Below are 27976 nucleotides of genomic sequence, written 5' to 3'. Positions count from 1 at the left end.
AGACACGGGGAGAACATGCAAACTCCACGCAGGGAGGACCCGGGAAGCGAACCCAGGTCCCCAGGTCTCCCAACTGCGAGGCAGCAGCGCTACCCACTGCGCCACCGTGCCGCCCGCCACCATAAATGTACACCTTTATTTTATTTTGACCTCCCCATTAAGAGTTTAGACAAACTGTACACAATAATTGATGCAAGAGAAAAGAAACTTAAATTAATGCTGGAAATGTACCCCTGATATTGTCATGTCATTTTCTAACCTGCTTAATCCAGACCATGGTTGCTTGGGCTCGAGCCTATCCTAGCTAGCACAGTTCACAAGGCTGGGACAAACCCTGGAGAGGACCCCAGTCCATCACAGGGCGAAACTGCATACACACACATACATACAACAAACACCCACTAGGACCAATGTATCGTTGATAGTTCACCTAACTTGCATGTCTTTGGATAGCGAGAGGAAACTGGAGTACCCAGAGGATACCCACGCGGAACATACAAACTCCACGCAGGGAGGACTTGGAAAGCGAACCCTGCTCTCCTTACTGCTACCACTGCGCCACCATGACAGCTTTCCTGGTATTGAAAAAGTAAAAAAAATAGTAAGAAATTGTAAAGATTTCTGTGAAATAAGTAATCAAAAATCATGAACAACACATACATTTTTACATATAGTTTGTCCTTAGTCCTTCTTGATGAGTTTACAGTGCTATGTTGAAGCAGATAGTGGTGACAAACCTTATGTATATATTGTGTACAATCAAATTCAATAAACCAACATTCATTGTTAATCCATCCATCCATCCATCCATCCTCTTCCGCTTATCCGAGATCGGGTAGAGGGGGCAGCAGCTTGAGCAGAGATGCCCCGACTTCCATATCCCCGGCCACTTCTTCTAGCTCTTCCGGGAGAATCCCAAGGCGTTCCCAGGCCAGCCGGGAGACATAGTCCCTCCAGCGTGTCCTGGGTCTTCCCCGGGGCCTCCTCCCGGTTGGACGTGCCCGGAACACCTCACCAGGGAGGCGTCCAGGAGGCATCCTGATCAAATGCCCGAGCCACCTCATCTGACTCCTCTTGATGCGGAGGAGCAGTGGCTCTACTCTGAGCTCCTCCCGGATGACTGAGCTTCTCACCCTATCTTTAAGGGAGAGCCCAGACACCCTGCGGAGTAAACTCATTTCAGCCGCTTGTATTCGCGATCTCGTTCTTTCGGTCACTACCCATAGCTCATGACCATAGGTGAGGGTAGGAACATAGATCGACTGGTAAATTGAGAGCTTTGCCTTACGGCTCAGTTCCTTTTTCACCACGACAGACCGATGCAGAGCCCGCATCACTGCGGACGCTGCACCGATCCGCCTGTTTTTGAATGTATGGTAGTAAGCAATAGGAAGGAGAAAAGGAGAAGTGCCACTCCTATGGCACCATGCCAGCCACCAAAATAGTAAACCAACCATGAAAGAACCAACAAAAAACACTCAATTTTAATGCTGGAATGAAACCTAAAAGCAAAAGCCCCAAATCATAAATGAATGGTTAAAGCCAGATAACAATATTGAAACTTGATATCAAAAATCCAAAATGCCAAAAAATTTAAATTATATCTTAAACTCAAAAACAAGAAAATGCAAAATCAGACAATTCTCATACTACATAATCCATCCATCCATCCATTTTCCAACCCGCTGAATCCAAACAGGGTCACGGGGGTCTGCTGGAGCCAATCCCAGCCAACACAGGGCACAAGGCAGGGAACCAATCCTGGGCAGGGTGCCAACCCACCGCAGGACACACACAAACACACCCACACACCAAGCACACACTAGGGCCAATTTAGAATCGCCAATCCACCTAACCTGCATGTCTTTGGATTGTGGGAGGAAACCGGAGCGCCCGGAGGAAACCCACGCAGACACGGGGAGAACATGCAAACTCCACGCAGGGAGGACCCGGGAATCGAACCCAGGTCCCCAGGTCTCCCAACTGCGAGGCAGCAGCGCTACCCACTGCGCCACCGTGCCGCCATACTACATAATGATCTTTTAAAATCTGGGACCTACTAAGTGGAGTAAATACAGCTGCATAAGCAAACTAATGCCACAAAAACAAGTTGGCGGCACCAGCTGACTTTTATAGGCCTCTCAGGTGATAGCTGCACCTGTGAGAATGAATTCTAATAGTTGCTCATCCCCTGCAGATTTAGAACAATAAGAAATATGAGGGATTGGAGTGAAATAACCAACACAAAACAAAATGTAAATAGAGAGTGGGGGAAAATGAATAATACTGAGAAGAATGAGAAACAGGGACAAGGCATTGCTGCAGACCTGACTTCATTTTGCATTTTGTATTGTTACTCTGAAGGACTTTGTTCAGCTATGTTGGCAGTTTTAACACTGTAATAAAATGTTCACATCCTGTACTGAATAGGCAAAAAGTAAATACAGCAAAAAAGGTGTCTTCAGTAAAACTCTAGAGGAATACCTTCAACCGCTACACTCCTCTTGTAAAGGAAAAATTTTCTAAAATTTATTTCCTTTAATATGATTGTTGGTTGACTGTTTACAAGTAAGGCCATAGGCAGCATTCATTTACTATTTGTACTGCTTTTTAGACTAAAACTAATAGAAACTTAATTTAGTTTGTGGCCCAAAAGTAATATAAATATTCACTCAGCATTCCTGGTGACCTTAGAACCGACTCACCTTCCAGGCATTTTCCGTTGCTCCGGTAGATACGTGTGGGATGAAGAGACACACTAGGTTTGTCTTGGAGCCTAAGTAATTACTGTATTTCAGGTCGAAAGGCACATTTTTAAATGAGGAGTCCTTTGCAACAGGAGTTTATTCCATCAGTGGAAGAGGTTGCAAAATGTAATAGGACACTTAAATCATCCATGTATCTTTTTCTGTGTTTGTTTCGTTTTAAGTACATTTGTATATAGCTTATATTTAAGCACACAGTAAGGTATGCTGTTAAACATTATGTTTAGACCAGTATTTCCCAGCTCTGGCTAAGAACAACACTGTAGTGAAATGTAGTGCCCAGAGTATTTCTTAAAGGAAGACCAGGAAGTGAAAGTAACATGAAGGATAGCGAAAATCTAAGTCAAGGGCCAGGCACATGGGTCAGAACACTGGTAATTAGTAAAGAGTGAGTGGCTAAGCCAAAATTCAAAATCAAAATCAAAATCCCAGAAAGCAAACCATAGGTCTTAACATTGAAATGCTCTTGGAAGGGTTCTTGGCTTCCTCCAAGACTAGAGACAGAGAAAAGTGTGACAAGAGATGTTTGTGGGGTTGCATATTTTAAATAAACAATTGTACATCCCGAGGTTGCAAGCACATGTATGGATGTACACACGCAGCTTTGAGGTTGATTGGGGTGCTGGGCAGATCGTGCATTCACGTGCAAATGCAGCCGGATTGGTCAAGTGCTTCATTCACACTTCAGACTGGGTGGACGACTGTACTTGCTATAAAGGGAGCCTGCACAGTGAAATCGAGTGGGACAATTGGATAAGGCAAAAAAAAAGGTGAGTCTGGAGGATAGCTGTGGAGGTGAAAAGTCGGGAGAAAACCAGACAGCAGCAGCATGGAGGAGAGTGACCAGACCTTGCATGTGGAGCGAAGCACATGGCACTCTGAGGGGTGTCTCCGTTGATCAGTGTAGGACCAAGGACATGGATGATGCTGGTCGAGGCAGATGAGATGAGTCGTAGCTGTCGGTGTCTCTGCCATTTTGAAGACCAGAGGGGGTGAACTTGGGAGACGGGAAGTGAAAGACTTGCTGGGCTGGCTGAGAAAGAGCTTACTGCCAATATGGTTTTACCTGGAATTGAGCAATTGTTTTACTTGGATTTTAGAAATGTTGTTTTTATCCTCCACAAATTACATTGGATTTTAAAGAATTATTTATGTATTATTGATGGCACAGAACTTTTTGTGAATAAAAGCAACAACGCACTTGTGCTTTCCTTTTGCTGATTGTGTGTGTCCTCATTTGCCTGTGTCATCTTGATTTACGATTATCAAGAGTTCTGGATTCAAGCTGTCTAGGACCAAGGAGCCAACCCAGACTGTCACAGATAGAACAGAAATTTGGGGGTTTATTTTGATCCAAAGAGAGGATGTTTGGGCCACACTTTGTCACACTGTCACCAAATCACGACTGGCAACAGATGTTAACAGTATACACAACATGGTCACAGCCATCAGAAACTAGCAGCACTCATGGCTAACAACAATCCAGCATGATGCTGTGGTGATGTCAAAGTCACAATGAAAAATACAATTCAGAAATGTAAGTATTATTAGTACTATAGTATTATCCAGGAATGTATATAACAGTGTTTCAAGAAGTTCATAATAAATGCATTAAGCTTACTGTAAGTCAACTCAGACACTGGAAAGGACTCATACATAACATATAGAGCAGACACCGGCAGATCAGGTTCATTTTTCAAGACGCCATAGTGAGCTGTGTTTATTTCAGGCGCAGTTCATTTCCCACATGGACACACAGCCCATAAAATCCCCCATTCTTTAACCGGTCCACTCAGGTTGTCATAAAGGTATATGCTCATGGCTTTCAATACAAATCCCTGTATTGTCTCACCTCAGACTGCTGCTCTGCCTGGTCCACCTCTGACTGGAGAAGAGTCTGAGCTGCCTGCAGGCTCCTCTTTTCCATGTAGGCATCTGTTTAGGAGAACAAAAATATATGTCAACATTTACTACACACATACAGTGCATCCGGAAAGTATTCACAGTGCATCACTTTTTCCACCTTTTGTTATGTTACAGCCTTATTCCAAAATGGATTAAATTCATTTTTTTCCTCAGAATTCTGCACACAACACCCCATAATGACAATGTGAAAAAAGTTTACTCGAGGTTTTTGCAAATTTATTAAAAATAAAACAACTGAGAAATCACATGTACATAAGTATTCATAGCCTTTGCTCAATACTTTGTCGATGCACGTTTGGCAGCAATTACAGCCTCAAGTCTTTTTGAATATGATGCCACAAGCTTGGCACACCTATCCTTGGCCAGTTTCGCCCATTCCTCTTTGCAGCACCTCTCAAGCTCCATCAGGTTGGATGGGATGCGTCGGTGCACAGCCATTTTAAGATCTCTCCAGAGATGTTCAATTGGATTCAAGTCTGGGCTCTGGCTGGGCCACTCAAGGACATTCACGGAGTTGTCCTGAAGCCACTCCTTTGATATCCTGGCTGTGTGCTCAGGGTCGTTGTCCTGCTGAAAGATGAACCGTCGCCCCAGTCTGAGGTCAAGAGCGCTCTGCAGCAGGTTTTCATCCAGGATGTCTCTGTACATTGCTGCAGTCATCTTTCCCTTTATCCGGACTAGTCTCCCAGTTCCTGCCGCTGAAAAACATCCCCACAGCATGATGCTGCCACCACCATGCTTCACTGTAGGAATGGTGCCAGGTTTCTTCCAAACGTGACGCCTGGCATTCACACCAAAAGAGTTCAATCTTTGTCTCATCAAACCCGAGAATTTTCTTTCTCATGGTCTGAGAGTCCTTCAGGTGCCTTTTGGCAAACTCCAGGCGGGCTGCCATGTGCCTTTTACTAAGGAGTGGCTTCCGTCTGGCCACTCTACCATACAGGCCTGATTGGTGGATTGCTGCAGAGATGGTTGTCCTTCTGCAAGGTTCTCCTCTCTCCACAGAGGACCTCTGGCGCTCTGACAGAGTGACCATCGGGTTCTTGGTCACCTCCCTGACTAAGGCCCTTCTCCCCCGATCGCTCAGTTTAGATGGCCGGCCAGCTCTAGAAAGAGTCCTGGTGGTTTCGAACTTCTTCCACTTACGGATGATGTGAGGCCACTGTGCTCATTGGGACCTTCAAAGGAGCAGAAATTTTTCTGTAACCTTCCCCAGATTTGTGCCTCGAGACAATCCTGTCTCAGAGGTCTACAGACAATTCCTTTGACTTCATGCTTGGTTTGTGCTCTGACATGAACTGTCAACTGTGGGACCTTATATAGACAGGTGTGTGCCTTTCCAAATCATGTCCTATCAACTGAATTTACCACAGGTGGACTCTAATTAAGCTGCAGAAACATCTCAAGGATGATCAGGGGAAACAGGATGCACCTGAGCTCAATTTCGAGCTTCACAGCAAAGGCTGTGAATACTTATGTACATTTGCTTTCTCAATTTTTTTATTTTTAATAAATTTGCAAAAATCTCAAGTAAACTTTTTTCACGTTGTCATTACGGGGTGTTGTGTGTAGAATTCTGAGGAAAAAAATGAATTTAATTCATTTTGGAATAAGGCTGTAACATAACAAAATGTGGAAAAAGTGATATGCTCTGAATACTTTCCGGATGCACTGTAATCTACAAAATATCTCACTTCAGAGTGCATAAATGTTTTAAACGGGAATACAGTTCATTATTGTAGCATATTAACTTACAAACTATTGGTTTCCGACAGAAATCATTTTCTTCTCTCAAGTCAGTGTACTGTAAGTAAAATGGCTGCTTGTAAATTTGAGTGTTTTCTGTACAGGCTCAGGGACAGTTGTTTGTCTCCCTGAACATTATTATATATATCTACAACACTTATAGATATTTTTTAATATATACAGTACGTTAAACAGGTGAAGGGTTGCAATGTATTGATATTCTTCAACACAGGCAGATCTTCAGTACTCTCCCATAAATAAAGTGAAATCACAACACTTGAGCTTTACATTGTTCATTTTACCTGCATACATCTCATTAATGCAGCATTTGACAGTAATTGCTAGAATCTGCACCTTAAATGTGCTGAAGCATACTTGGGTATTCAGAAACCTGCCTTGTGTCTCCATCTCCAGCTTTCAAAGCATTTGAACTATCTCTCACTTTCTGTAGACAAAGGTTAACTGTCTCATTGCCTTTTAACACATGGTCCTTCACAAATGAGACAGACAGCTGCAGTTTGCAAAGAATGGCCCTCCAGTTTTTGTATAAACAGGAAATGTATATTTTACTGCAACCCCTACACCCCCCCACACAACCCATATTTCCTGCTGACAGCTCCAGCTGCAAGTGTGCAGTTTATTTGGATGCCATCTAAATAAAGTTGTGTAATGGAGGCCTAGCTTGTCAGGCTGCGGGATGGGAGTAGTGTTGACAGAAGCAGCAGGTGTGCAGTGTAGTGGTGAAGGGTGTTGGTTAGCTGAGAGGAAAGGCTGTATTTTGCCAGAAGAGGCTTAGAGGCCCCAGATCTTCCAAACACGGATATAACACTTATACAAGGAGATCCGCAAAATGGCCTACATTTGTATTTGTGCTAAAAGAGGACAATCACCTTAATGAATTGCTGAATGCAATGTTGCTGAAATATGACTAGGTGAGAAACTGATGGGAAGCCCTGCTGTTGATCCCAGGGGTTTTATTTCCTGGTTCAAATCATAACTGCATGGAGTCTGCACATTCTATTAGTACGTATGAGTGTGGATTTACTCCCATATCTTAAAACTGTCCACTTTGGATTAATTAACTTTAAAATGGTGTATATGAGTGAGTGTGGATAAATAACATAAGAAAGCTACAAAACTGGACAAAGGAGAGGAGTCAATCAAGCCTGTTTGTTTAGCTAATAGTCATTCCGTCCTAATATCTCATCCAAATTCTTCTTAAAGGTTGTCAAGGTTTCTGCTTTGAAAGTATGCGATTATGTTCTGTAATGCACTACTAGTGCACCACCCAGGATGTCTTGGGTAGATGTGTAATGCTACTAGGACAGCCACTGCAACCCTATAATGAAAAAGCAGTCTCTGAAAAGTGCATGCATGGATGGATGAGACTGGGTTATGAACGGCAGTCAAGTAGATCACTACAATAGCACCACCTCACTGGGACACTTTATAAACATTGGCGTATGGGGCCCTGGCTTGGTGTCAATGGGTGCCAGCCATTTCATAAAATCTTGTTTAACATTAACAAATAATTTATTAAATATTCCTGCTATTAAATAAAAGTAATACCTAAACTAGCATGAAATCAAAATTTAATATACTTAGCTAATTAAAGTGAGACACGTCTGAACCTGTAAATAATAAACTTTTAACAAGTAAATCAAATTCACAATTAATAAAGCCTTGTATTGTACAGTTGATTTGTTTCCCTGTAAATCAGTTACATGGCTGGGAACCTAGAAATAAAAAAAACAAGCCATGTAATTGAAGCAGAAATTGATGGAGCCTTTCATAAATATCTGGAACAACTAGAATTTTTCGTATACGGATCGCTTCTTCACATTTCATCAGGCCGCCCTCAGTCAGAGTTGCTTATATCTTTCCATTATCACTCTTTTGTATCACCTTCACAAACTGTGCTTTCGAAATCAGTTAGTTTTGAGTTGTCTCTTAGAAACCAGTCCGAAAAACAGTCGAAACAGCACAACCCACTGTGATATTCACAAAAACACAGTTAAGACAGCTTGGTGAGCTGTTTGATCATGTGTAACCTAGCATGTCCAAAGCCAAGGCTATGCTGCGATGATGATCTCAATCTGCGTATTTCTGTGTAGGGTCCTGGCATACTTCAGGCACTTCAGACAAGTGGCTTCCTCTTAAGCTGATTACGGCCACTGATGCTAATCAGAGAAGGAAGCAAATAAACCCTTGAAGAGGGTCAAAAATAAATTAACTTCAGAATCCTCATTAAGAACCTTCTATTCATTATTAAAACACTCAAGCAGAATATTCCACCATATCTGACTGTGTTTCTTGACCCCTATATGTACTGTGCCAGACCTCTTTCCATTCCAAACTACCACTGGACTGCCTCTGACAAAAACTCATTAAATGCTGTGCCACTCATTTCTATTCACTATGTCTGCGCGCCTCCTTTGATCTCAAGATTCAAAACTAGAAAGGACACCCACCTCTTTTCTATTGTAGTTTCAACAAGTCTGTTTTGTTTGAAGACTACTGTCTAATTCTGCTTCTTACACCCACACACCAAACACACACTAGGGACAATTTAGAATCGTCAATCGACCTAACCTGCATGTCTTTGGACTGTGGGAGGAAACCGGAGCACCAGGAGAAAACCCACACAGACACGGGGAGAAAATGCAAACTCCACGCGAACCCAGGTCTCCTTACTGCGAGGCAGCAACACTACCACTGAGCCACCGTGCCGCCCTAGATATAGTACTGTTAATTATGATGTATATTTTCTGCTATGGGTTAAATTTACTTGTGTACTACAGAGTACATTGTTATAAATAAAACAGGCACAGGTATATAAAATTTTAACTACTATTCATTTTTAAACACATCTTCATCCAATTGCCCTTGTGACCTTGGATAAGGCTAAATGAGCTCAGATAATGGATGACAAAATTACAAAATCAATACACACAGAATGCTAGTGAGTACAAAAAAAAAAAAAAAAGATTGGCCGAGGGACAGTTGTGTAGGGAAATAACACCTGGTGTTTCTGCAACTTAGATAATTATGCAGTCTGCATAAGCGTATCCCGGCTGTCTCCCACACTCTCTTGCCAAGAAGTATCCATCCATCTATTCATTTTCTGAATCTGCTTTTTGCATTATAAGGAAACAAACAGCCAGATTGCTGGCTAGAATCAATAGCCAGAAGACAGGAATCAGTCTTGGATCAATTTAGAAATGTTAATTACTTTAATATACATGGCTTTGCAATGTCAAAGGAAGTCTGGATAGCTAAAGACAACCTTCATGGATATGAGGAGAAAATGCCAGTCTGGGATTTAAATATTGTTAATATTGTTGTTGATATATTTTTTTATTTTACTCTGGACAGCATATTTAGGCAGTGATTAGTAATCTTGCCTTATAGATTTAGGGGCCTATGTTCACCCCTACTGTATTTGTATATGACTTTTCCCAGAGTATTCGGATATTTTTTCCACATTCCAAAAACACACTAAATATGTTAAAACCAGTAATGGCGCACTGCACAACAACGTGCAGTGAATACACTTGACTTGAGCATTCATAGTTTTCATCCTCTTTCTCTGTACATTTAGCATTCATTTTCTCAGAGGTTGATGCGCTTGCTGCTTCCTGAGCAGCACTTCTTTTCTCCACCCTAGCGGCCCGCTTCTTATCTTCTTTCATCGGCATCTTTTCACATTAAAATTGATTTAGTCAGTGTTTGTGTTGCAATGACTTAGTACGTTTTCTTTCATTTTTCACTTAAGCTGGCACTTAAGTCTTTAATCTGCCTCAAGAATGATTTAAGATATGAAGAGGTAGGGGAAGTGATGGCGAAGGTGGTAGGGAATGAGAACAGCACCCGCACACATGCACCGCATGGCCACCATGCTGGCCGCTGCCAAGAGTTTATGCTACAATAAAATAAAATAAAAATAAAAAGAGGAATAAACTTGGAGGTCAATCTTCACTCTGAAAGTGGATAGTAGACATCACATAGTATATGTGCACCAAATTTCAGGTCACTTGGTCAAAAGGTTTGCTACAGGAGATTTAAAATCCTGGACAGACAAACGAACAGCCACGGTAGCGTAGTATATATAAAGATAAACAGCACCTTTAAGTTAACACTACATTTGTGTGAGTATATATGGACAGACTGGCATGACCGACCCTCCAAGTTAGTTTTTGCTATGTATCCAAGTCAATGCAGAATGGTTTGGCTCCTCCTCCCCATGCAATGAAAAAGCAGGTTCATGTTGGCATTTGGATGCCCCCAGTCACTTTCTTCATGGGCAGTTTGCCCTTGGCCCTTCCCATCTGTATTTGTTCCCATGCAACATTAATCATGAGGCAGTTATGTGATTGAAGGGGCAAGATAAATAAAAAACAGAGCTTCATGGAGGCGCTTCACTTAATTATTGTGCTTCTAGCCTTTGAAAAAGCCTTTTGTTTGCCTTGCCCTCCTATCACATAACTGCTACAAAATTAATGGTAATCAGCAACAGAAACTGATAGGAGTGGCCAAGGGCAAACTGCAGATAAATGTAGTGACCCAGGGGCGGGTTCTATGCCAAATCTGGAGTGCCCAGAAAAAGGAATAGATCAATGAAATTAATTTTCACTCTTTTGGTGCAAATTTTGCATTTGATCCAATCCAACCATCCATTTAGAGAATGTGCCTAATTAGGCAATAGGGACACAGGATGCTACCAGTACTGGGCATAAGGCAAAGAACAATCCTGAACAGGATGCAATCCAGCACCCACCCACACTAACACATACCATGGCAATTTAAATTTGGAAACAGGGAAAATTTACATACAGAGATGTAGCAAGACTAAGATGATACAAATAATAGTATATCAAATGAATCTTTAAATCACATCCACTTTTACACAACACATAATATAGATAGAGACACACAAACATACATACATACACACATTTTATATATATATATATATATATATATATATATATATATATATATATATATATATATATATATATATATATATATACACAATATATATATATATATAATGTGTGTGTGTGTGTGCTTCGCCCCCAGCTGCTGGCTTGCTGCTGCTGCCGTGCCACATGATCTGCATCTCATGCGGCGCTTCATACATTTAAAAGCCTGTACAGCAGCTGTGTTTGTCATCTACTCTTTGTCTTTTATTTCTGCCCCCGGCCGTGGTTAAATCTCTTGGCACAAAGTCTTGTCTCGTGGGACATGAGTTCTTGATATTTTTTAGTTTATAATTTAAAAACGGAATAAGAATCTGAAAATCTAACAACATCACATTAAAGTTCGATAAATTCTGAAAATAATAATAGCAAACATATATATGTAGGTTTTAAAATAAGCCCTATTTAAAGGAGGTCACATATAAAAATGTGACATAAAATCGTTGTGCAAAATCTTTGCACTTTTAGGCTTAGGATTTTATTTATATATATATATATATATATATATATATATATATATATATATATATATATATATATATATATACTGTATATATATATATATATATACTGTATATATATATATATATATATATATACTGTATATATATACTGTATATATATATATATATATATATACTGTATATATATATATATATATATATATATATATATATATATATATATATATATATATATATATATATATATATAGTGCCATGGTGTTTGGACTGGCATCCCAACTGGGAATGGATTATGGATCCTTGCCGGGTTATGGCCGGGAAGCCATAATGGAAGGGCAACACAGGAGGAGGCATAACCCTAATGGGATGGGCTGGATTATTATCGCAGTCCAGGGGGGAAGATTAATGGATGGACTGGGGGGGTCTTTATCAAGAACAGTTCCCTCCCCAGTACAATAGATGGCATTGCTTCACTGGTGTGGACCCAGTATGAACACCTGCAGGAATCCATGGGATTTGTAGTCCTGAGGAACAACCCTGTTGGGGTCCTTTGGTGCCACCAGAGGGTCCTGCAGGGAGAAGCACTCCCTGTTTTAGGGGGCTTCTGCTATGCCCTAGCACAGGAAGTACTCCCAGGTCAGATATAAAAGGAAGCCATCCAGCCTCCTCCAGTGGAATCAGAGTTCAGAGGCAGAGGGTGAAGCTCTCCTGAAGGAGTAGAAGGAGCTATTGTAGATTGTAGATTGAAGAGTGTGGTGTGGACTTGGAAAAAGGTACAGTAGAACCTTTGGTCACGAATGTTTCCGAACACGTACAAATTGGGTTACGATCAAAAAGTTTGCCAAAATTTTGCATCTGTTCACGACCAGACACTCTGGTGGCGAACAAAAACACTGGCAGCCAGTTTCCCTACGCGCGTTCGTATGCGCCAATGATTTCCCATTCTCCGTTTCCCATTTTCTTTTGTTTGCGTATATAGGGCCTAACAAAGCAGTTGATGTTGCAAAAGGAGTTACAATGTTAACCAAGCAGAAGCCTCAAGTGCTGGAAGAGGTGGAAAAACTGTTGCTAGTGTGGTTGAACGAGAAGCAACTTGCAGGGGATAGCGTAAGTGAGGCGATCATATGTGAGAAAGCCAGGAAGATTCATGGCGATTTGCTGAAAAAAATCCTTCTTTGAGTGGCGAAGGTGAGGAATTTAAAGCCAGTAGAGGATGGTATGAAAAGTTTTGCAAGAGAAGTGGCATTCAATTTTTTTTCCCTGTGCTTAAAACGTCATAAAAAAAGTTTACAGGGAGCGGTTCATATGGGTCTACCGTGAACTCTTAGTTTTTTCTGTTGTTCAAGGTTTTCTCAGTGTTATTCAATGTTTTTACATTTAGTTTACTATTACACTGTGCATTCTATGGTATAATTAACTATTTTTGTGCTAAAAAAAAAATATATATTTACATACAGTTCGTACGGTCTGGAACAGATTAATTGCATTTACATACAATCTTATGCTGAAATTATGTTCGGCCGCGTCCAGAGTTTTGGAACGAATTACAGTCGTGACCAGAGGTACCACTGTATTTGTTTGTAAATAAAAAACAATTATTTGCACCCTGGACTGTCTTTGTGTGATTGTGTCTGGGATTTGAGGGCTTGGTGGTGCTCCCTAGTGGTCAGTGTATGTATATATATATATATATATATATATATATATATATACATGTGTGTGTGTGTGTGTGTGTGTGTGTATACATACACTAGGGGGCTTCACCCCCTGCTCGCTTCACTCGTCAACCCCCCCGGCCTGTGCTATGTGCCAGCCACTTCACGCCTCTTCCACTCGCCTATGTGGATTTCACTTTCACCAAACAACAAATCTTTTAATTTTCGCGGATACGCCTCTTCATTGGAAAGAAACATTCATTTTTTTCCTTGATGGCAACATGAATTAGACGATCTACAAGTCTCCGACCTTAAGTTTAAATCTGAACAATATATTCGATCTCTTTTCGCTGTTCTATTATTTCACCGAGTAATAATTTCTGTTTGTTCGCACTATTGTGATCTTTACTATCATTTTTTTGAGACTTTCAAATTTTAGAACTTTCATTATCTCTAACCTGGTCTGCATGTTTATCACACCGTTTTTGAATCCTTACGACGTTCTACTTTGTCATCTACTCTTTGTCTTTTATTTCTGGCCCCCGGGCGTGGTTAAATCTCTTGGCACAAAGTCTCGTCTCGCGAGACGTGAAAGTATCTCTTTGAAAAAGTTGCATCTCGTCCCAGGCTAAAAAGTCTCGTCTTGTCCCAGGATTTTTTTATTATAATAGAGAGATACAGTATATACTTTTTTAATATTACCAATTTTATAAAAGGGCCAGAAATCCTACTTCCGCATTTTGTCTTTTGTAAACAAGGTGTGCACCATTATAGAACAAAACAGATTAGTACATAATATTTAATATAGAAAATCAACGCAGGAAGTATAAATAAAAACAAAAAAATACAGCACTGACCAACACTAGGAGGACAGCATACCATAATACATAGAGTACATTTTCAAACTTGCCTAACCCAGTGCTAGTCCTAGTCCATCTCAGGGCCCACTAGAATTGCTCGTTAACTTAATATGTGCATACCCTTGGGCCCTTGGGGGAAAAGCTGGAGTACGCGAGAAAAATTCACAAACACATTAGGAGAACATGCAAACGTCACAGAGACATATGATAAGACTACAAAGAAACAAACATGGCAATACAGTGCAGGGCAAGTAGACTGTGTTAAAAAGAACTCACTTGTACGCTGAATCAAATAAGAAAGGTCAGAGTTTCCCATAAGCGATAGAAGAATATTTCAAGAGATGACTCATTTCAAAGTAATTAAAAACTGAGTAGAAAAGGAAGGAAAAAGGTGGCCAATGACTATGATGGTAAATGAAGCACCACAGGTTAGCTTCTGACAAAGACTGGAACTGTAAGAGTGAGGTCTTTAAAGAAAAATGACTCAGACATGAATCTTACAGAATGACAGACTAGGTGTTGGGTGGGAATGCTGCTGATATCACATGTGTTTTCTGTCTGAAGAGAAGCTCAGTATTTTTTTTCATCATCAGATGTGGTAGGACCACACAAGTGAGAATCTGTGTTTTATTTTATCATCCATAAGCTCACAGAGACCACAAATATCATGCTGCTGTGTCTTAAAAAAGAGGAAAGAAAGCAACTAAAAGGAAACATGCCTGTTATCTCTGGTATAAGGGAGTAGATCAGCTCTTTAGATATGAGAACTGCCAAAAAAAGATCTTTTTTTTTAAACTCCTAAGATGCCCACAATTTCAAACAGTTAACAATGACCCCAATACCAGGTATAAATTTTGATGTGTCTGCTAATAGAGCATATAAGAAATGGAACAAAGTGCGAATAGTATAGCAGAATGCCCACATATAACTTCGAGGTGAATGTACAGAGCTGCCCGGTGTGCGTTTCCAGGTCCTAGACTGCACTTTGAAGGGCGATCCAGAGGACAGTTAGGAAGCAGCCATCACAGAGTGAAGTGAAAGCAGCCTAACAGAGAAGGAGGCAGGACATAGAAAGTTTTGTGATTTTCAAAAGGCCTGGACTGTGTGCAACAATTTAGGCCTGCGGCAGCAATTCAAACAATGGCATATCATAAAATGTGTATTTGAACTATAATCTGATCCACATTTAACTTGAGAAGGGCACAGTGACTGTATATGGCCATCGCTGCACACCCTTGAAAATCTGAGCTGTTTATTTTTGGTTATCAAATTTACTTTTACAGATAAGAGCACCATAAAATTAACCTTTTATATACTTTTTTAATAGAAATACTAAGGAAGAGTTTTAAACTATTTGTTCATATTATTGCTGTATGTGTTTAGTAGTTTGCTAGGAGTTATTATAGGGCATACCCCAGTAGAATGTTTCTTTTTGCAGAAGTATGACATTCCCTTACAGCACCATATTGATCCTGATCAGTATTTCCTCTGAAAAAGGCACATTTGATCTGAATCACAAGTATTCCATTATCCTATAGGGATCACTTGCTGGCAGTAGCATTTCCTCTGGATCAGAGTTTTTATTATAAAGATACTTATTGTCTTTAGTAACTGCAATTGCAATTATCTAGCCTATTCTCTGTAAAAAAAGGCACTTTTTTTAATGTGTGTTTGCACTTCCAGTTTAAGGTCTTTCCAATCAAGGCTATGCAGTGCAAGCCAGTGGTTATGTATAAAAAGTACAGTAATATTTGCTCCGTTAAAGATTTAAAAAAGGGAAGCAGATGTTATATCAGGCATGCTTTGAGCACAGGACATTACGCTGATCTGAATGTGGCTGAGAAAAGCTTATACTAAGGAGGACCATTGTCTCTGGTTGATGGCATACCAAAGACATCTTAAATGAGCTCCTTCTTCTTAGAGGAAAGGAAGCCAACAGTGGACAGCGCCTACTTGGAAATGTGTTTAGGATATGATGCCTCTTTTACAGGCAGGTGTGTGATTTTTCCATCCAACAAACACCTGACCTCACAGTGGTTAGGACTGCTGCCGCTCTGCTCCCGAGTCCTGTGTTTGAATCATGCAGTGTGTGTGATGTGTGCATTCATTCTGTGTTCTTGTGGGTTTGTCCTTTTCCAATTTTCAATTCTAAATTCTAAATTGGATGAGTTGTTAGTTTCATTTAGGCTGTTCATATTTAAAATACTTTCTTTGACCGTGGGTGGTGGTGAGGCTTACAGTTTATGTGAAGTTTAAATGTTTATAGCTTGTTTTATCAGACATGCCTGTGGGGACCACCATGATCTGAGGCCAGTCGAGACAGACCAGGCATCAGTATGTGTTGATGTAGTGGCTCAGCATGAAGTCAGATAGTAGGGTAACACACACAAACGCGCACGTACACACACACAAACACACACACAGAGCCAGACAAATCCATTTTGTTATGATAAGCTAACATTACGGCTGTGAAATTTTATTGACTATACTGGCACGCATGTTATGCAGAAAATGTTGTGAAAATCGTAATTGCAGAAAATGTTCCACAAAATCACTTTGTCTAGGCTCATGACCAGCATTGCAGATGCCGCTGGATTTTTTCACACAAATGAATGAGTCACCCACACAGTTTGAAGCTCGCCTTTATTTTTCTGGCCGGACTATTATTCCACCATCAGAAACACCATATCTATTTACACTGTGAGCTTGGTAGAGGAGAACTTGACCCACTTTTCCACTGAGAAGGGACTTGTATTCCTTAATGCTTGTAGTTTCTCCTTGTCATTCCGTCCACACAAAAGGATAAAGGAAAGTAAATAAATATATTATCATATATCACTTGTGGCCGTTTGTTTATGTCATCTTCCAAGTTTGTCAGCTGGCACAGATTTTGGACGAATATTTTATCCTATTCTAATAAATAATGAAAATTGCATTTTTACCGTTGAGTTCTTTCAACCAGGAAATTCTCATGTGTTATCATTGGTGCAATTCTGGAAATGGTCAGAGGTCATGCATAAGATGAAGACTGTAGTCTGCACTTACTGAGTACAAATCTGCAAATCAGATTTGGATAAACTGGGTCAAAATTGCTTAGACTACAGAAAGCTGACGGCTTTTGAGTGCTTCTGTTTTACAGGAGCTACCCGTCCATCAAAAGTGTGGACAGAATAACCAAATGAGCTATAAACGCTGTGGGGAACAGCCCGGACACAGACAGGTAGACATGATGGTTTCACCACACACACATTTATTATACAATATTAGCGCTTTGAGTACTGAGAAAAGCGCTATATAAATGTAATGAATTATTATTATTATTATTATTTACAGTACTTAAAGTGCACAATACCCAGTGCCACAGCACCAATCACCCCTTCAGTCCTGGCCACACAACACAATGCCTTCACAGTCTCTGGTCCACCTCCACTCCTCTCCACCGAGCTTCGTCCACTTCCACCCGACTCTTGCCAATGAATGGAGGGAGGCGGCCCCTTTTATACACCCCCGGATGGACTCCAGGTGCTTCCTGTGGCGGAAGCTCTGGCTGTGTACCCGGAAGTCCTCCGGGTGTCCCCAATCCTCTTCCCCCCAGCACTTCCGGGTGTGGCGGAAGTGCTGAGGTCCAGGGCTCCCAAGGCATCGGGGCGCCCCCTTGGTGGTGACCACGGGCCCCTACAGGGTTGAGCTTCCAAGCTCTGTACCCATGGCCCCCAAAGCAACCAGGGCAGTCGCCCCCTCGTGTTCTGGAGGAGGCACAAGCCCTCCTCCGGTCCTCCTGGGCATCCCGGCCAGGCATGAACCCCAGCCGGGTGCCACAACGCAGATGTAATAAAAATGGTATATGAAGCTAAGACTGTTGAATTTTGTTTTTCAATATATTAAAGCAAAAGTTGTTTAAAATGACAGATCCTAAGCTGCATGAGCAGCATATGTCCAAAGCTCTTCAGAATATTTTCACCCAAGTTGGTTTTGTTGATGAGTGGGAGTGTTCTGCAGGTCAGGACAGACTTTAACATTGCTATTGTACTTCTTTATTTTTATCTCTGTACTTGTTTGTGCCACTCTTGGTGCACATTTGTCTTGTAACTCCTACAGTATACCATGACATTGCCATTGACAAGCATAGCTGTGTCCACTTAATGCTTTGTCCTTAGACAACCACCATGTATGCAACTGTTATCCTTCCCAAAAGTGGGGGTCAAAACAACTCCAGTATTGTAACAGTGGGAAATGAATGGGAATGGATATGACAGGTGAAAGGGAAATAAGGAAACAAGAAGACTTGAATAGTGAAGATGTGGGTGAACAGGAACAGGACAAGTGTGCAGGAATTCAGGAGGTAAAAGGTATGAAGATCACAGAATATAGGCTCAGATCAAAGAAGTATAAGGAGGAGACTTGTGAAGTTTTATATGAAAGTAATCACACATGAAAATCTTAGCAATCTCAGTGGGGATGTGTCACTAGATGTGTGGAAACAGCAGGCAAAAAGCTGAAATGGCAAGGGTGAAACACTGATCTTTATGCCTCCAACCATTACCAAATGTGCTCAGACTGTATGACTGTGGAGGGTCTATGCCCGTCTTAGTGTTGGTTTAAATCCAGGAGCCAACCCTGAATGGACCACCATCTAATCACAACCATACTCATTCATTATTGTGCCAAATTAGAGCTGTCAGGTAACCTAAAACACACAACTTTGGAATGCGAGAAGCAAACTGGAATGACCGCAGAAAAACCCATGCAGATGCAGTGAGAATCTGGAGACACCACACAGTCACCAGCCAGAAACTAAGCCCATCATTCTGAAGCAAGAAGACAGCAGTTGTTAACTACTTGGCCACCCTGTCAATCCCAACAATATAAAAATGTACGGAAAATATAATTTGCCATCTCGGATGAAAGCAAAGCTTAGGTTGTTCTGATTATGTCAAATATCCGATATCAATATCATATTCAAGAGTTTGAACTTCATATAAGAATGGGTGGACCAATTGTTCAAATTAAATTAAATCTAATAGAAATAAAAAGGCCTGAAAAAAGCCACCAGATCTCTACTGACCTAAAACATTTAATGAACGCACCATTGAGTAAGAAAGGTGAACCAAAACCATGAACTAAGCATTACTGTAATGAGCTTCAAGTGCTGCATTGTGCTGATCCTTAAACCTGACAGGGTTGCTGCACGGTTGCTTAATGCATCTTGCAGACGTGATGTCAGCAGCCACAACGTTCCAAAGAAGAAAACGTCTTATCAAAACCAAGTTTCCCCACCCACAGACCACCAGCGTCTTCCTTTGGAGCCCTCTTTGCAAACTGCATATGCACATGCACACATGCACACGCACACACACAGACACACACATGCTGTACTGTTGAGCCATAGCTTAATACCACTACATGGTTAATAAATAAGAAGTGGAATATAGCAAGTTCCTGTTGATTCCAGTTCTCAAAAAGAGCATTAAACTGAGTTGCCATTCACAGACGACCACAACCATGAAAATGAGTACAGCATTGCTCTGACAGAGTGTAACACTTACTTTCTTACTAAATGTGGGTGGCCCTAATATATAAACTAATGCCTGCCATGTTGCTGTCTTCTATGCTTTCTTTGGTGTGCACCATCATCTATTGGCTTCTCTCCAGTTTGAACAGTATAACATTCTTCATTTTCATTAAAGAATGACAATATCTTTTTTGTGTGTGTTCTAGAGATGTCCATTTTTCAACCTCAGATGGTGGCAGATGACCATACTATGGTTCTTTATTAATTACACCATGTTACTTTTCTGCTTTTTTATTTTTTTTTTCAGCATGCCAAAATGGCAAGAACATCTCCCTCAGTCTGTTATCGTGGACCAAAACATATGACACAAACAGAGCCCACTGAACCTATTATTAGATCATTTTACATGCCACAGAGTTTCATTTTTGGCTGACATGGAGAAACAAGACTCCCACATTTTGCTACACACTTATTTTGAAGCTTGTATCACTTTACTTTTGGGGACTCCCCATTGACTGATAGCCAAAAATGTGAACAGTTTTGGCAGTTACCCAAATTATTAATTTTTCAGAAATTACTATCTTAGTAAGAACTGATTTCATGTTTCAGCACATTTCTAGAAGATACCATGCACAATTGTGGACCCACATCATCAATTAGCAAAAATTGCAAACTGACACTTTTTTTGCATATGAATGCCAAATCCTTGTATGATAGGCAATAGACAGAATTTATCTGTAGACACAGGCAGATCTCACAGAACTAATATATATATGTACATAAGTGCACTTGATCTGCTAAAACAGCTACCCAAACATACAGGGATAAACATGAATTCCATTAGTCTTTGCAGTTATTCATGGTGAATATAATCTTATACAAGCTGTGTATGTATATTGCAATAATAAGAAAAGTGACGGCCTTACCCAGGCGCTCCTGTTTTCCTCGACAAGATTGCATTAACTGCTCCAGTTCCTGGTACTTGTCAGCAAGCTTCAGCTTTCCATTATCAAACTCTGGCTGGTGAGACAATGTCTTCTCTGCAAGACTGCGATTGCTCAGTAGTATGGTATCTCGATCTTCCTGCAGTTCCTGAAACTAAGACAAGGCAGATAGTGTAATGGCAGAACTTCAGCTCAAAACAAACAACAGTGACCAAGGTGGATGATATTACGAAAGTCACAGGCAGGCTAGTCACAGATGGTGGGGCCCAACTGAGCAGAACCCCACACTGCTTCAGGCAAATTACCTAATTCTTCAGTCAAGCAAAAACGCGAATATCAGCAGAGTTTCTTTGCAGCCTTTATCAATTTTCGTAAAGCATTTGACTTAGTTGATTGAGCTGTTTTACAGTATGGGACATCCTGTGACTGCGCAGGATCCCCCCAAAGTTGCTGGATAACATGACCGGTCTGTACACTAGTACTGTGAGTGGTAGGCAGAGTGGAGGCAGAACCCCTGAGTTTTTCCCAGTTGATTCTGGGGTTCATCAGGGATATGTTCTTTCTCCTACTCAGTTCAGTGCTTGCATGGGGCATCTGTTGGTGAAGAAAGATTCACTGATCTTGACTTTGCCAATGATACTGTGATCTTCGTGGAGTCAATGAAGGCTCTGACTTGGGCTCTCGAGAGACTGAGTGAGTAGTCCGAGTGTCTCAGCTTGCGAGCGTCCTGGATAAAAACCAAGATCCAGACCTTTAATGACCTCTTGGGCACAGCCATCAGCTATGTGTCTGTCAACGGAGAGAATGTCAACCTTGTTGAGATGTTTACTAACCTCAGCAGTGACATTCACAACTCTTCCTCGAGTACCACTGGTTTGACTTTGTGTCAAATGAGCGGTTGCTCTGCATTTTGAGGGAGCATCAGTTACCAGTTATGGCCATGTGGCACAATTCCCCCGGGGGTGATCTAGCTCACAGGATCCACATTACGGAGGACTCAAGCAGCTGGACCAGGCAAGGGGACACCCACATAACACCTGGCTGTGACAGAAAGGTGGTTATTTCTGGAGGGTGGGACTGTGTGTCTGCCTTGGGGGTTGCCAACTGGGATCCTGAGCTGTTTTGTCATGTGGTGAGTGCAGCAACACGCTCTACCAGTGCATGCTCCCCAACCTTACCCAACCTGATTAGACAATAAACCATCACACTGCCTAAATTTTTAACCTGTGCACATTGTAATATTGGAAGCAGGTCCTTCTTTATTCAAAGGATATGCTCTGCATTTTTTAAATTGATATTTTCATAATCATGCATAATAATGTTCATAATCATGCTATAAATTAGATTTCCTTGGGAAACGTTGCATTTAAGTGAAGTATCTGTATGAATTTTAAAAAATTTGTGGTTTAAAATGTGGTTTACCAGTCCAAACATGACAGCAGGAGCCTTAAGATGTACTGAATCTGAATTTCCCCTTGGATTAATAAAGTTTAGCCAATCTAATAATCTAACATTGAAGTGCAAAGATTTTGGTTTCAGAAAACATGCCTTTCATGTCATAAAGAAGTAATACATTTTATTACAGTTTTTTGGCACTATTTTTTCTAGGATAAGGTTCAGTTATCTGTTCACAGCAAGGGTGGAATGTCTGTGTTAATAAGCAAGTAAAATAGCCCAGAACCACTGTCTAAACTGTTCAGCTTGATATTGCTTTTCTACTTCTTCATATTTTTAAATTTTGTATCGCCAGTATAGAATCTTACTCTAAGTGCCTGAATCACTCACTCTCTTGAGAACAATGAAAAATGTTTTAAAATGTATGAGAAAATATTCTTTACTTGAGAATACAGTTTCCTGTGGCAAATTCATGTATACAATGACTGTGAAAAAATACATTTGAACTGAAAAATCCCACAATTATCCTTTATTTTGTCACATCCAAAAATATAGTGGAGGCGGTGAATATCATGATTATGGCATTTTTCATTTGAGTAAGAAGAAACTTACCCAGTCAAGTGAGACTTTATTTACAGTTTACTTTGTTGTATTGATTGTGTAGCTGTTAAGTAAACATTGCAAGGAAAAGTCATAGTCAATTTAATATTTATTCATCATTAATCAATACATTATTACTTTGCACCTATAATACTTATGGTTAGAAGTTTCTTAACATACAAAATTCAACATAGTTTTGTTGATTTTAAATGTTGTGGTTATGGCTAGTTTCAAGTCTTTTTTCCAGAATATTACTGAGGTCTGAGGCTTGGCAGTAACACGTCCGTTCTGAGACACCAACAAATGAAGGAATAACTTGATGAAAATGACCACAGTTTAAAGTGGCAACGCAAAAATGTAAGAAAACAAAAAGAAAGGGAATGATGCAGTAAAAGGCAATAATAAAATCTTGCACAATTAAAAAAAAAGACTATTTGAATTGTCTCAATAACAGTTTGTGCACGGCTGCACTAGGCTAACAGCATGCATTGCAAACTTTGATTCAGAAGATGGAGCTAATAGGATTATTTGGTAACACTTTAGTACTGCAAAAATGCTGCTATTACTCACTTACACTTATATAACTAGACCTTAATAAAAAAGATTTCTTTTGGTTTTAATCACATTTACAAAGCATCAGTTATTTATCTGTGCAATGTGGCCTGCTAAAATATCTTCACTTTGGAACAGTCTCAAGTGTCTTAAGTCTGACATATTTCTCTCCATGCTGCATGTTTCAGTGTATGGCCTGTGAATCATTCATGTTCATAAGTATTCTTACCAGCATATCAAGCGCCACACAGCACAGAGATAATTGATCACTTTACTAATGCTTTGTACTGTATGTGTCATTAACACCAAAGAAAGCCTTTGTTTAAAGTCTTGTTGCATAAGGGTAAACGAATAATAACTGCATTTTGCAGTACATAAACTAAAGAGTTACCGACCATTTTTATATTGGTTTGCAGATCAATTCAAAGTTTGGGGGCACATATAGAGAGCGTATTTGCCTCCCACAGTGTCCATATCATATTGATTATAATCATGAGAACTGCAGACAGTAAAGGGCTAGCTGTGACCATAAAGTCCTACAAAGGATGAGTTTTGTATTGTTTAAAGCTGCAAAACATGGGAATGTGCTCCTCCTAGTCCCCAACATGGCAGTCTTGTCATGTTAACAGTGGTGCTACACTCTACACTGCACTATCACTCTACACTATCTGTTACTGACCCGCTCTTAGTACTTATACTGATGATGACTGTATGGGTAGTTGTAGAATAGCCAATCGAGTCATGAAGAAGAAGTCTTAATGTAGTTAGCTACAACATGTCGTGCCAATTTCCAAACCTACTTAATCCAAACCAAAGTCATGGGAGGGCTTATGTCTATCTCAGCTAGCATAGGGCTCAAAGCATGAACAACCAGTCCATCGTAGGGCAAACAAACACACACATCTATCCACCAACCACACAATTTACTGTCACCATTTTCCCTAACCTGCATGACTTTAAACATTGGGAGGAAATCTGAGCACTAGAAGAAAACAAAGGCAGGGACAGGGGATACATGCAGACTCCATATAGGTAGGATTTGGGATGTGAACCTTGGTCTCCTCGCTGCGAGGCAGCAGCGCTACCACTGCACCACCATGCCGTCCTATCTGCAGCATCTTTTAGCTAAATACCCAGGTTAATGAGATTGTAATTTTTGCTTTCTTTTAAACTCTGGAATTTATTATATACATTAATACTACTATAAACTTAGATAAACAACTACAAATTTATCATACAATATATTCTCTGTCAAGAGGTTTCATAATAATACAATATTTATTACTCAGTTATTTCAGAATGTTATGTTGCCTTGACCCTGCAACGGACGAGTTCCCTAATCCATGTGTGGCTCCCAGGCTGGAGGATAACTGGTTAAGCAGGGTCAAAAATGGGTGGCTTATGTATTTGATTTATTTATTTACCAGTGTACTTTTATTTCAAATACTGTATTTGTTTAAAGATAAAAATATAATATCACTTGCTGTCTATAATGTTTCTGAACTAATGGGGTTAGCAATAATCTTCTTATATAATACGCTACCGTGGCTGTCTGTTTGTCTGTCCAGGATTTTAACTCAACTGTGACTTGAAATTTGGTACCCATATACTACGTGATCTCTACTGTCTGCTTTCAGGGTGATGATTGACCTCCAAGGTTATTCCTCTTTTTATTTTTATTTTATTTTATTGTAGAATCAACTCTCAGCAGCAGCCGTGCAGCGCATGTGTACAGGCGCCATTCTCATCCCTACCACCTTTGCCATCACTTCCCCTACCTCTTCATATCTTAAATCATATCTTAAATCATTCTTAAGGCAGATTGAAGACTTAAGTGCCAGCTTAAGTGAAAAATGAAAGAAAACATACTAAGTAACTGCAACACAAACACTGACTTAATCAGTTGTCACACACGCGTGATTAGGTGAAGTGCACTGATTCTCTCTCTCAGCTCCTTGCAGACCATTTTCAGGAAATCCCACCTGGTTCTGGGGCAACCAACGACGTCACTTCCGGTTCCGGTCCTGATAACATCACATCCTCTACATGCATTTAAAAGCCACCATCTTAAGACAACAGCCAGTTCTGTTTTGGACTCAGTCGTGTGAAAATGTCTGTTCTATTTAATCAATTTTGCAGCTGGGAAATATTATATGGGTGGCTGCCCCAAACCTTCCCAATGTCTCTTGGTCATTCTTGTTACACAGTTTTAACACGAAAAGATGCTGACGAAAGAAGAGAAGAAGTGGGTCGCTAGGGTGGAGAAAAGAAGAGCTGCTCAGGAAGAAGCAAGCGCATCAACCTCTGAGCAAACGAATGCTAAAGGTACAAAGAAAGAGTATGAAAACTATGAATGCTCAAGTCAAGTGTATTCACTGCACATTATCGTGCCGTACGCTGTTACTGGTGTATGTATAATATAATATAAGGCAGCACACTGGAAAAGCAATTAATACTATTGCCTCATAGTCTAACATCCTGGATTGAAATCTAAGTCCTCGGTAGGCCTAGACTGTCATTATGAGTTGGTGTATAGAGTACAGTGAAATTCTTAATGTCATCTGTACAGAGTTAGCACATTCTTCTCATTTTTGCTTCTCATGAAGATGTTTGTGTCTTTAGGTTATTAGGTGTTCTGGTGCCTTGTTCGGTGTTTCCTGCTATGCAGCCGGTGGGTCTGGTTTAGACTCTGGCTCTCCATGAATGCAAATTGGATTAAGTAGGTATGAGAATGTTATTTTTATAATGTAATATAATATGGCATCATTAACAGTGCTGATCTGATGTATACTGTGTACAAGTGCACCATGTAAATGGCTTACTTGTCTGAGATATCTTAGATATTCCTTGAACAAAGAAAACTCCAGACATCAACACTGGAAACAATCTAATTAAGAAACCTACTATATACAGTCATATGAAAAAGTTTGGGAACCCCTCTCAGCCTGCATAATAATTTACTCTACTTTCAACAAAAAAGATAACAGTGGTCTTTCATTTCCTAGGAACATCTGAGCACTGGGGTGTTTTCCAAACAAAGATTTTTAGTGAAGCAGTATGAAATAAAATCAAATGTGAAAAACTGGCTGTGCAAAAATGTGGGTACCCTTGTAATTTTGCTGATTTGAATGCTCAATACTGATTACTTGTAACACCAAATTGGTTGGATTAGCTTGTTAAGCCTTGAACTTCATAGACAGGTATGTCCAATCATGAGAAAAGGTATTTGTGGTGGTCAATTAAAGGTGGAAGAAGGACAGCATGGGATCCTCAAAGCAACTCTCAAAAGATCTGAAAACAAAGATTGTTCAGTATCATGGTTTAGGGGAAGGCTACAAAAAGCTATCTCAGAGGTTTAAACTGTCAGTTTCAACTGTAAGGAATGTAATCAGGAAATGGAGGGCCACAGGCACAGTTGCTGTTAAACCCAGGTCTGGCAGGCCAAGAAAAATACAGGAGCGGCATATGTGCAGGATTGTGAGAATGGTTACAGACAACCCACAGATCACCTCCAAACACCTGCAAGAACATCTTGCTGCAGATGGTGTATCTGTACATCGTTCTACAATTCAGCGCAATTTGCACAAAGAACATCTGTATGGCAGGGTGATGAGAAAGAAGCCCTTTCTGCACTCACGCCACTAACAGAATCGCTTGTTGTATGCAAATGCTCATTTAGACAAACCAGATTCATTTTGGAACAAAGTGCTTTGGACTTATGAGACAAAAATTGAGTTATTTGGTCATAACAAAAGGCACTTTGCATGGTGGAAGAAGAACACCACATTCTAAGAAAAACACCTGCTACCTACTGTCAAATTTGGTGGAGGTTCCATCATGCTGTGGGGCTGTGTGGCTAGTTCAGAGATTAGAGCCCTTGTTAAAGTCGAGGGTCAGATGAATTCAACCCAATATCAACAAATTCTTCTAATAATGTTCAAGCATCAGTCACAAAGTTGAAGTTATGCAAGGGGTGGGTATTCCAACAAGACAATGACCCAAAACACAGTTCGAAATCTACAAAGGCATTCGTACAGAGGGAGAAGTACAATGTTCTGGAATGGCCGTCACAGTCCCCTGACTTGAATATCATCGAAAATCTATGGGATGATTTAAAGCAGGCTGTCCATGCTCAGCAGCCATCAAACTTAACTGAACTGGAGAGATTGTGTATGGAAGAATGGTCAAAACTACCTCCATCCAGAAGCCAGGCACTCATCAAAGGCTATAGGAGGCGTCTAGAGGATGTTATATTTGGAAAAGGAGGCTCAACTAAGTATTGATGTAATGTCTCTGTTGGGGTGCCCAAATGTATGCACCTGTCTAATTTTGTTATGATGCATATCGCATATTTTCTGTTAATCCAATAAACTTAATGTCACTGCTGAAATACTACTGTTTCCATAAGGCATGTCATATATTAAAAGGAAGTTGCTACTTTGAAAGCTCAGCCAATGATAAACAAAAATCCAAAGGATTAAGAGGGGTTCCCAGACTTTTTCATATGACTCTATATTTAGATGCTGTACCGCTCCCAGGTGGGCATGTGTTATTGGAGAGAAAAGCTGCAATCAA

General features: G+C 40.4%; 1 protein-coding gene across 1 annotated transcript in view; it reads right to left on the bottom strand.

Annotated features, from left to right (window-relative positions):
* Positions 1-27976, bottom strand: part of vps37d (VPS37D subunit of ESCRT-I) — a 54429-nt gene that overhangs the window by 9534 nt on the left and 16919 nt on the right. Inside the window, exons 2-3 of the mRNA XM_028807174.2 lie at positions 20837-21008; positions 4618-4700 (exon numbers count right to left, since the gene is read on the bottom strand). Coding sequence (XP_028663007.2) covers positions 4618-4700; positions 20837-21008 — 255 coding nt within the window. The remainder of the gene's footprint in view (positions 1-4617; positions 4701-20836; positions 21009-27976) is intronic.

The sequence above is a fragment of the Erpetoichthys calabaricus genome, chromosome 8, assembly GCF_900747795.2.
Source record: "Erpetoichthys calabaricus chromosome 8, fErpCal1.3, whole genome shotgun sequence".
In the NCBI taxonomy this organism is placed as follows: Eukaryota; Metazoa; Chordata; class Cladistia; order Polypteriformes; family Polypteridae; genus Erpetoichthys; species Erpetoichthys calabaricus.
This window is presented reverse-complemented; position numbering and strand designations above follow the sequence as displayed.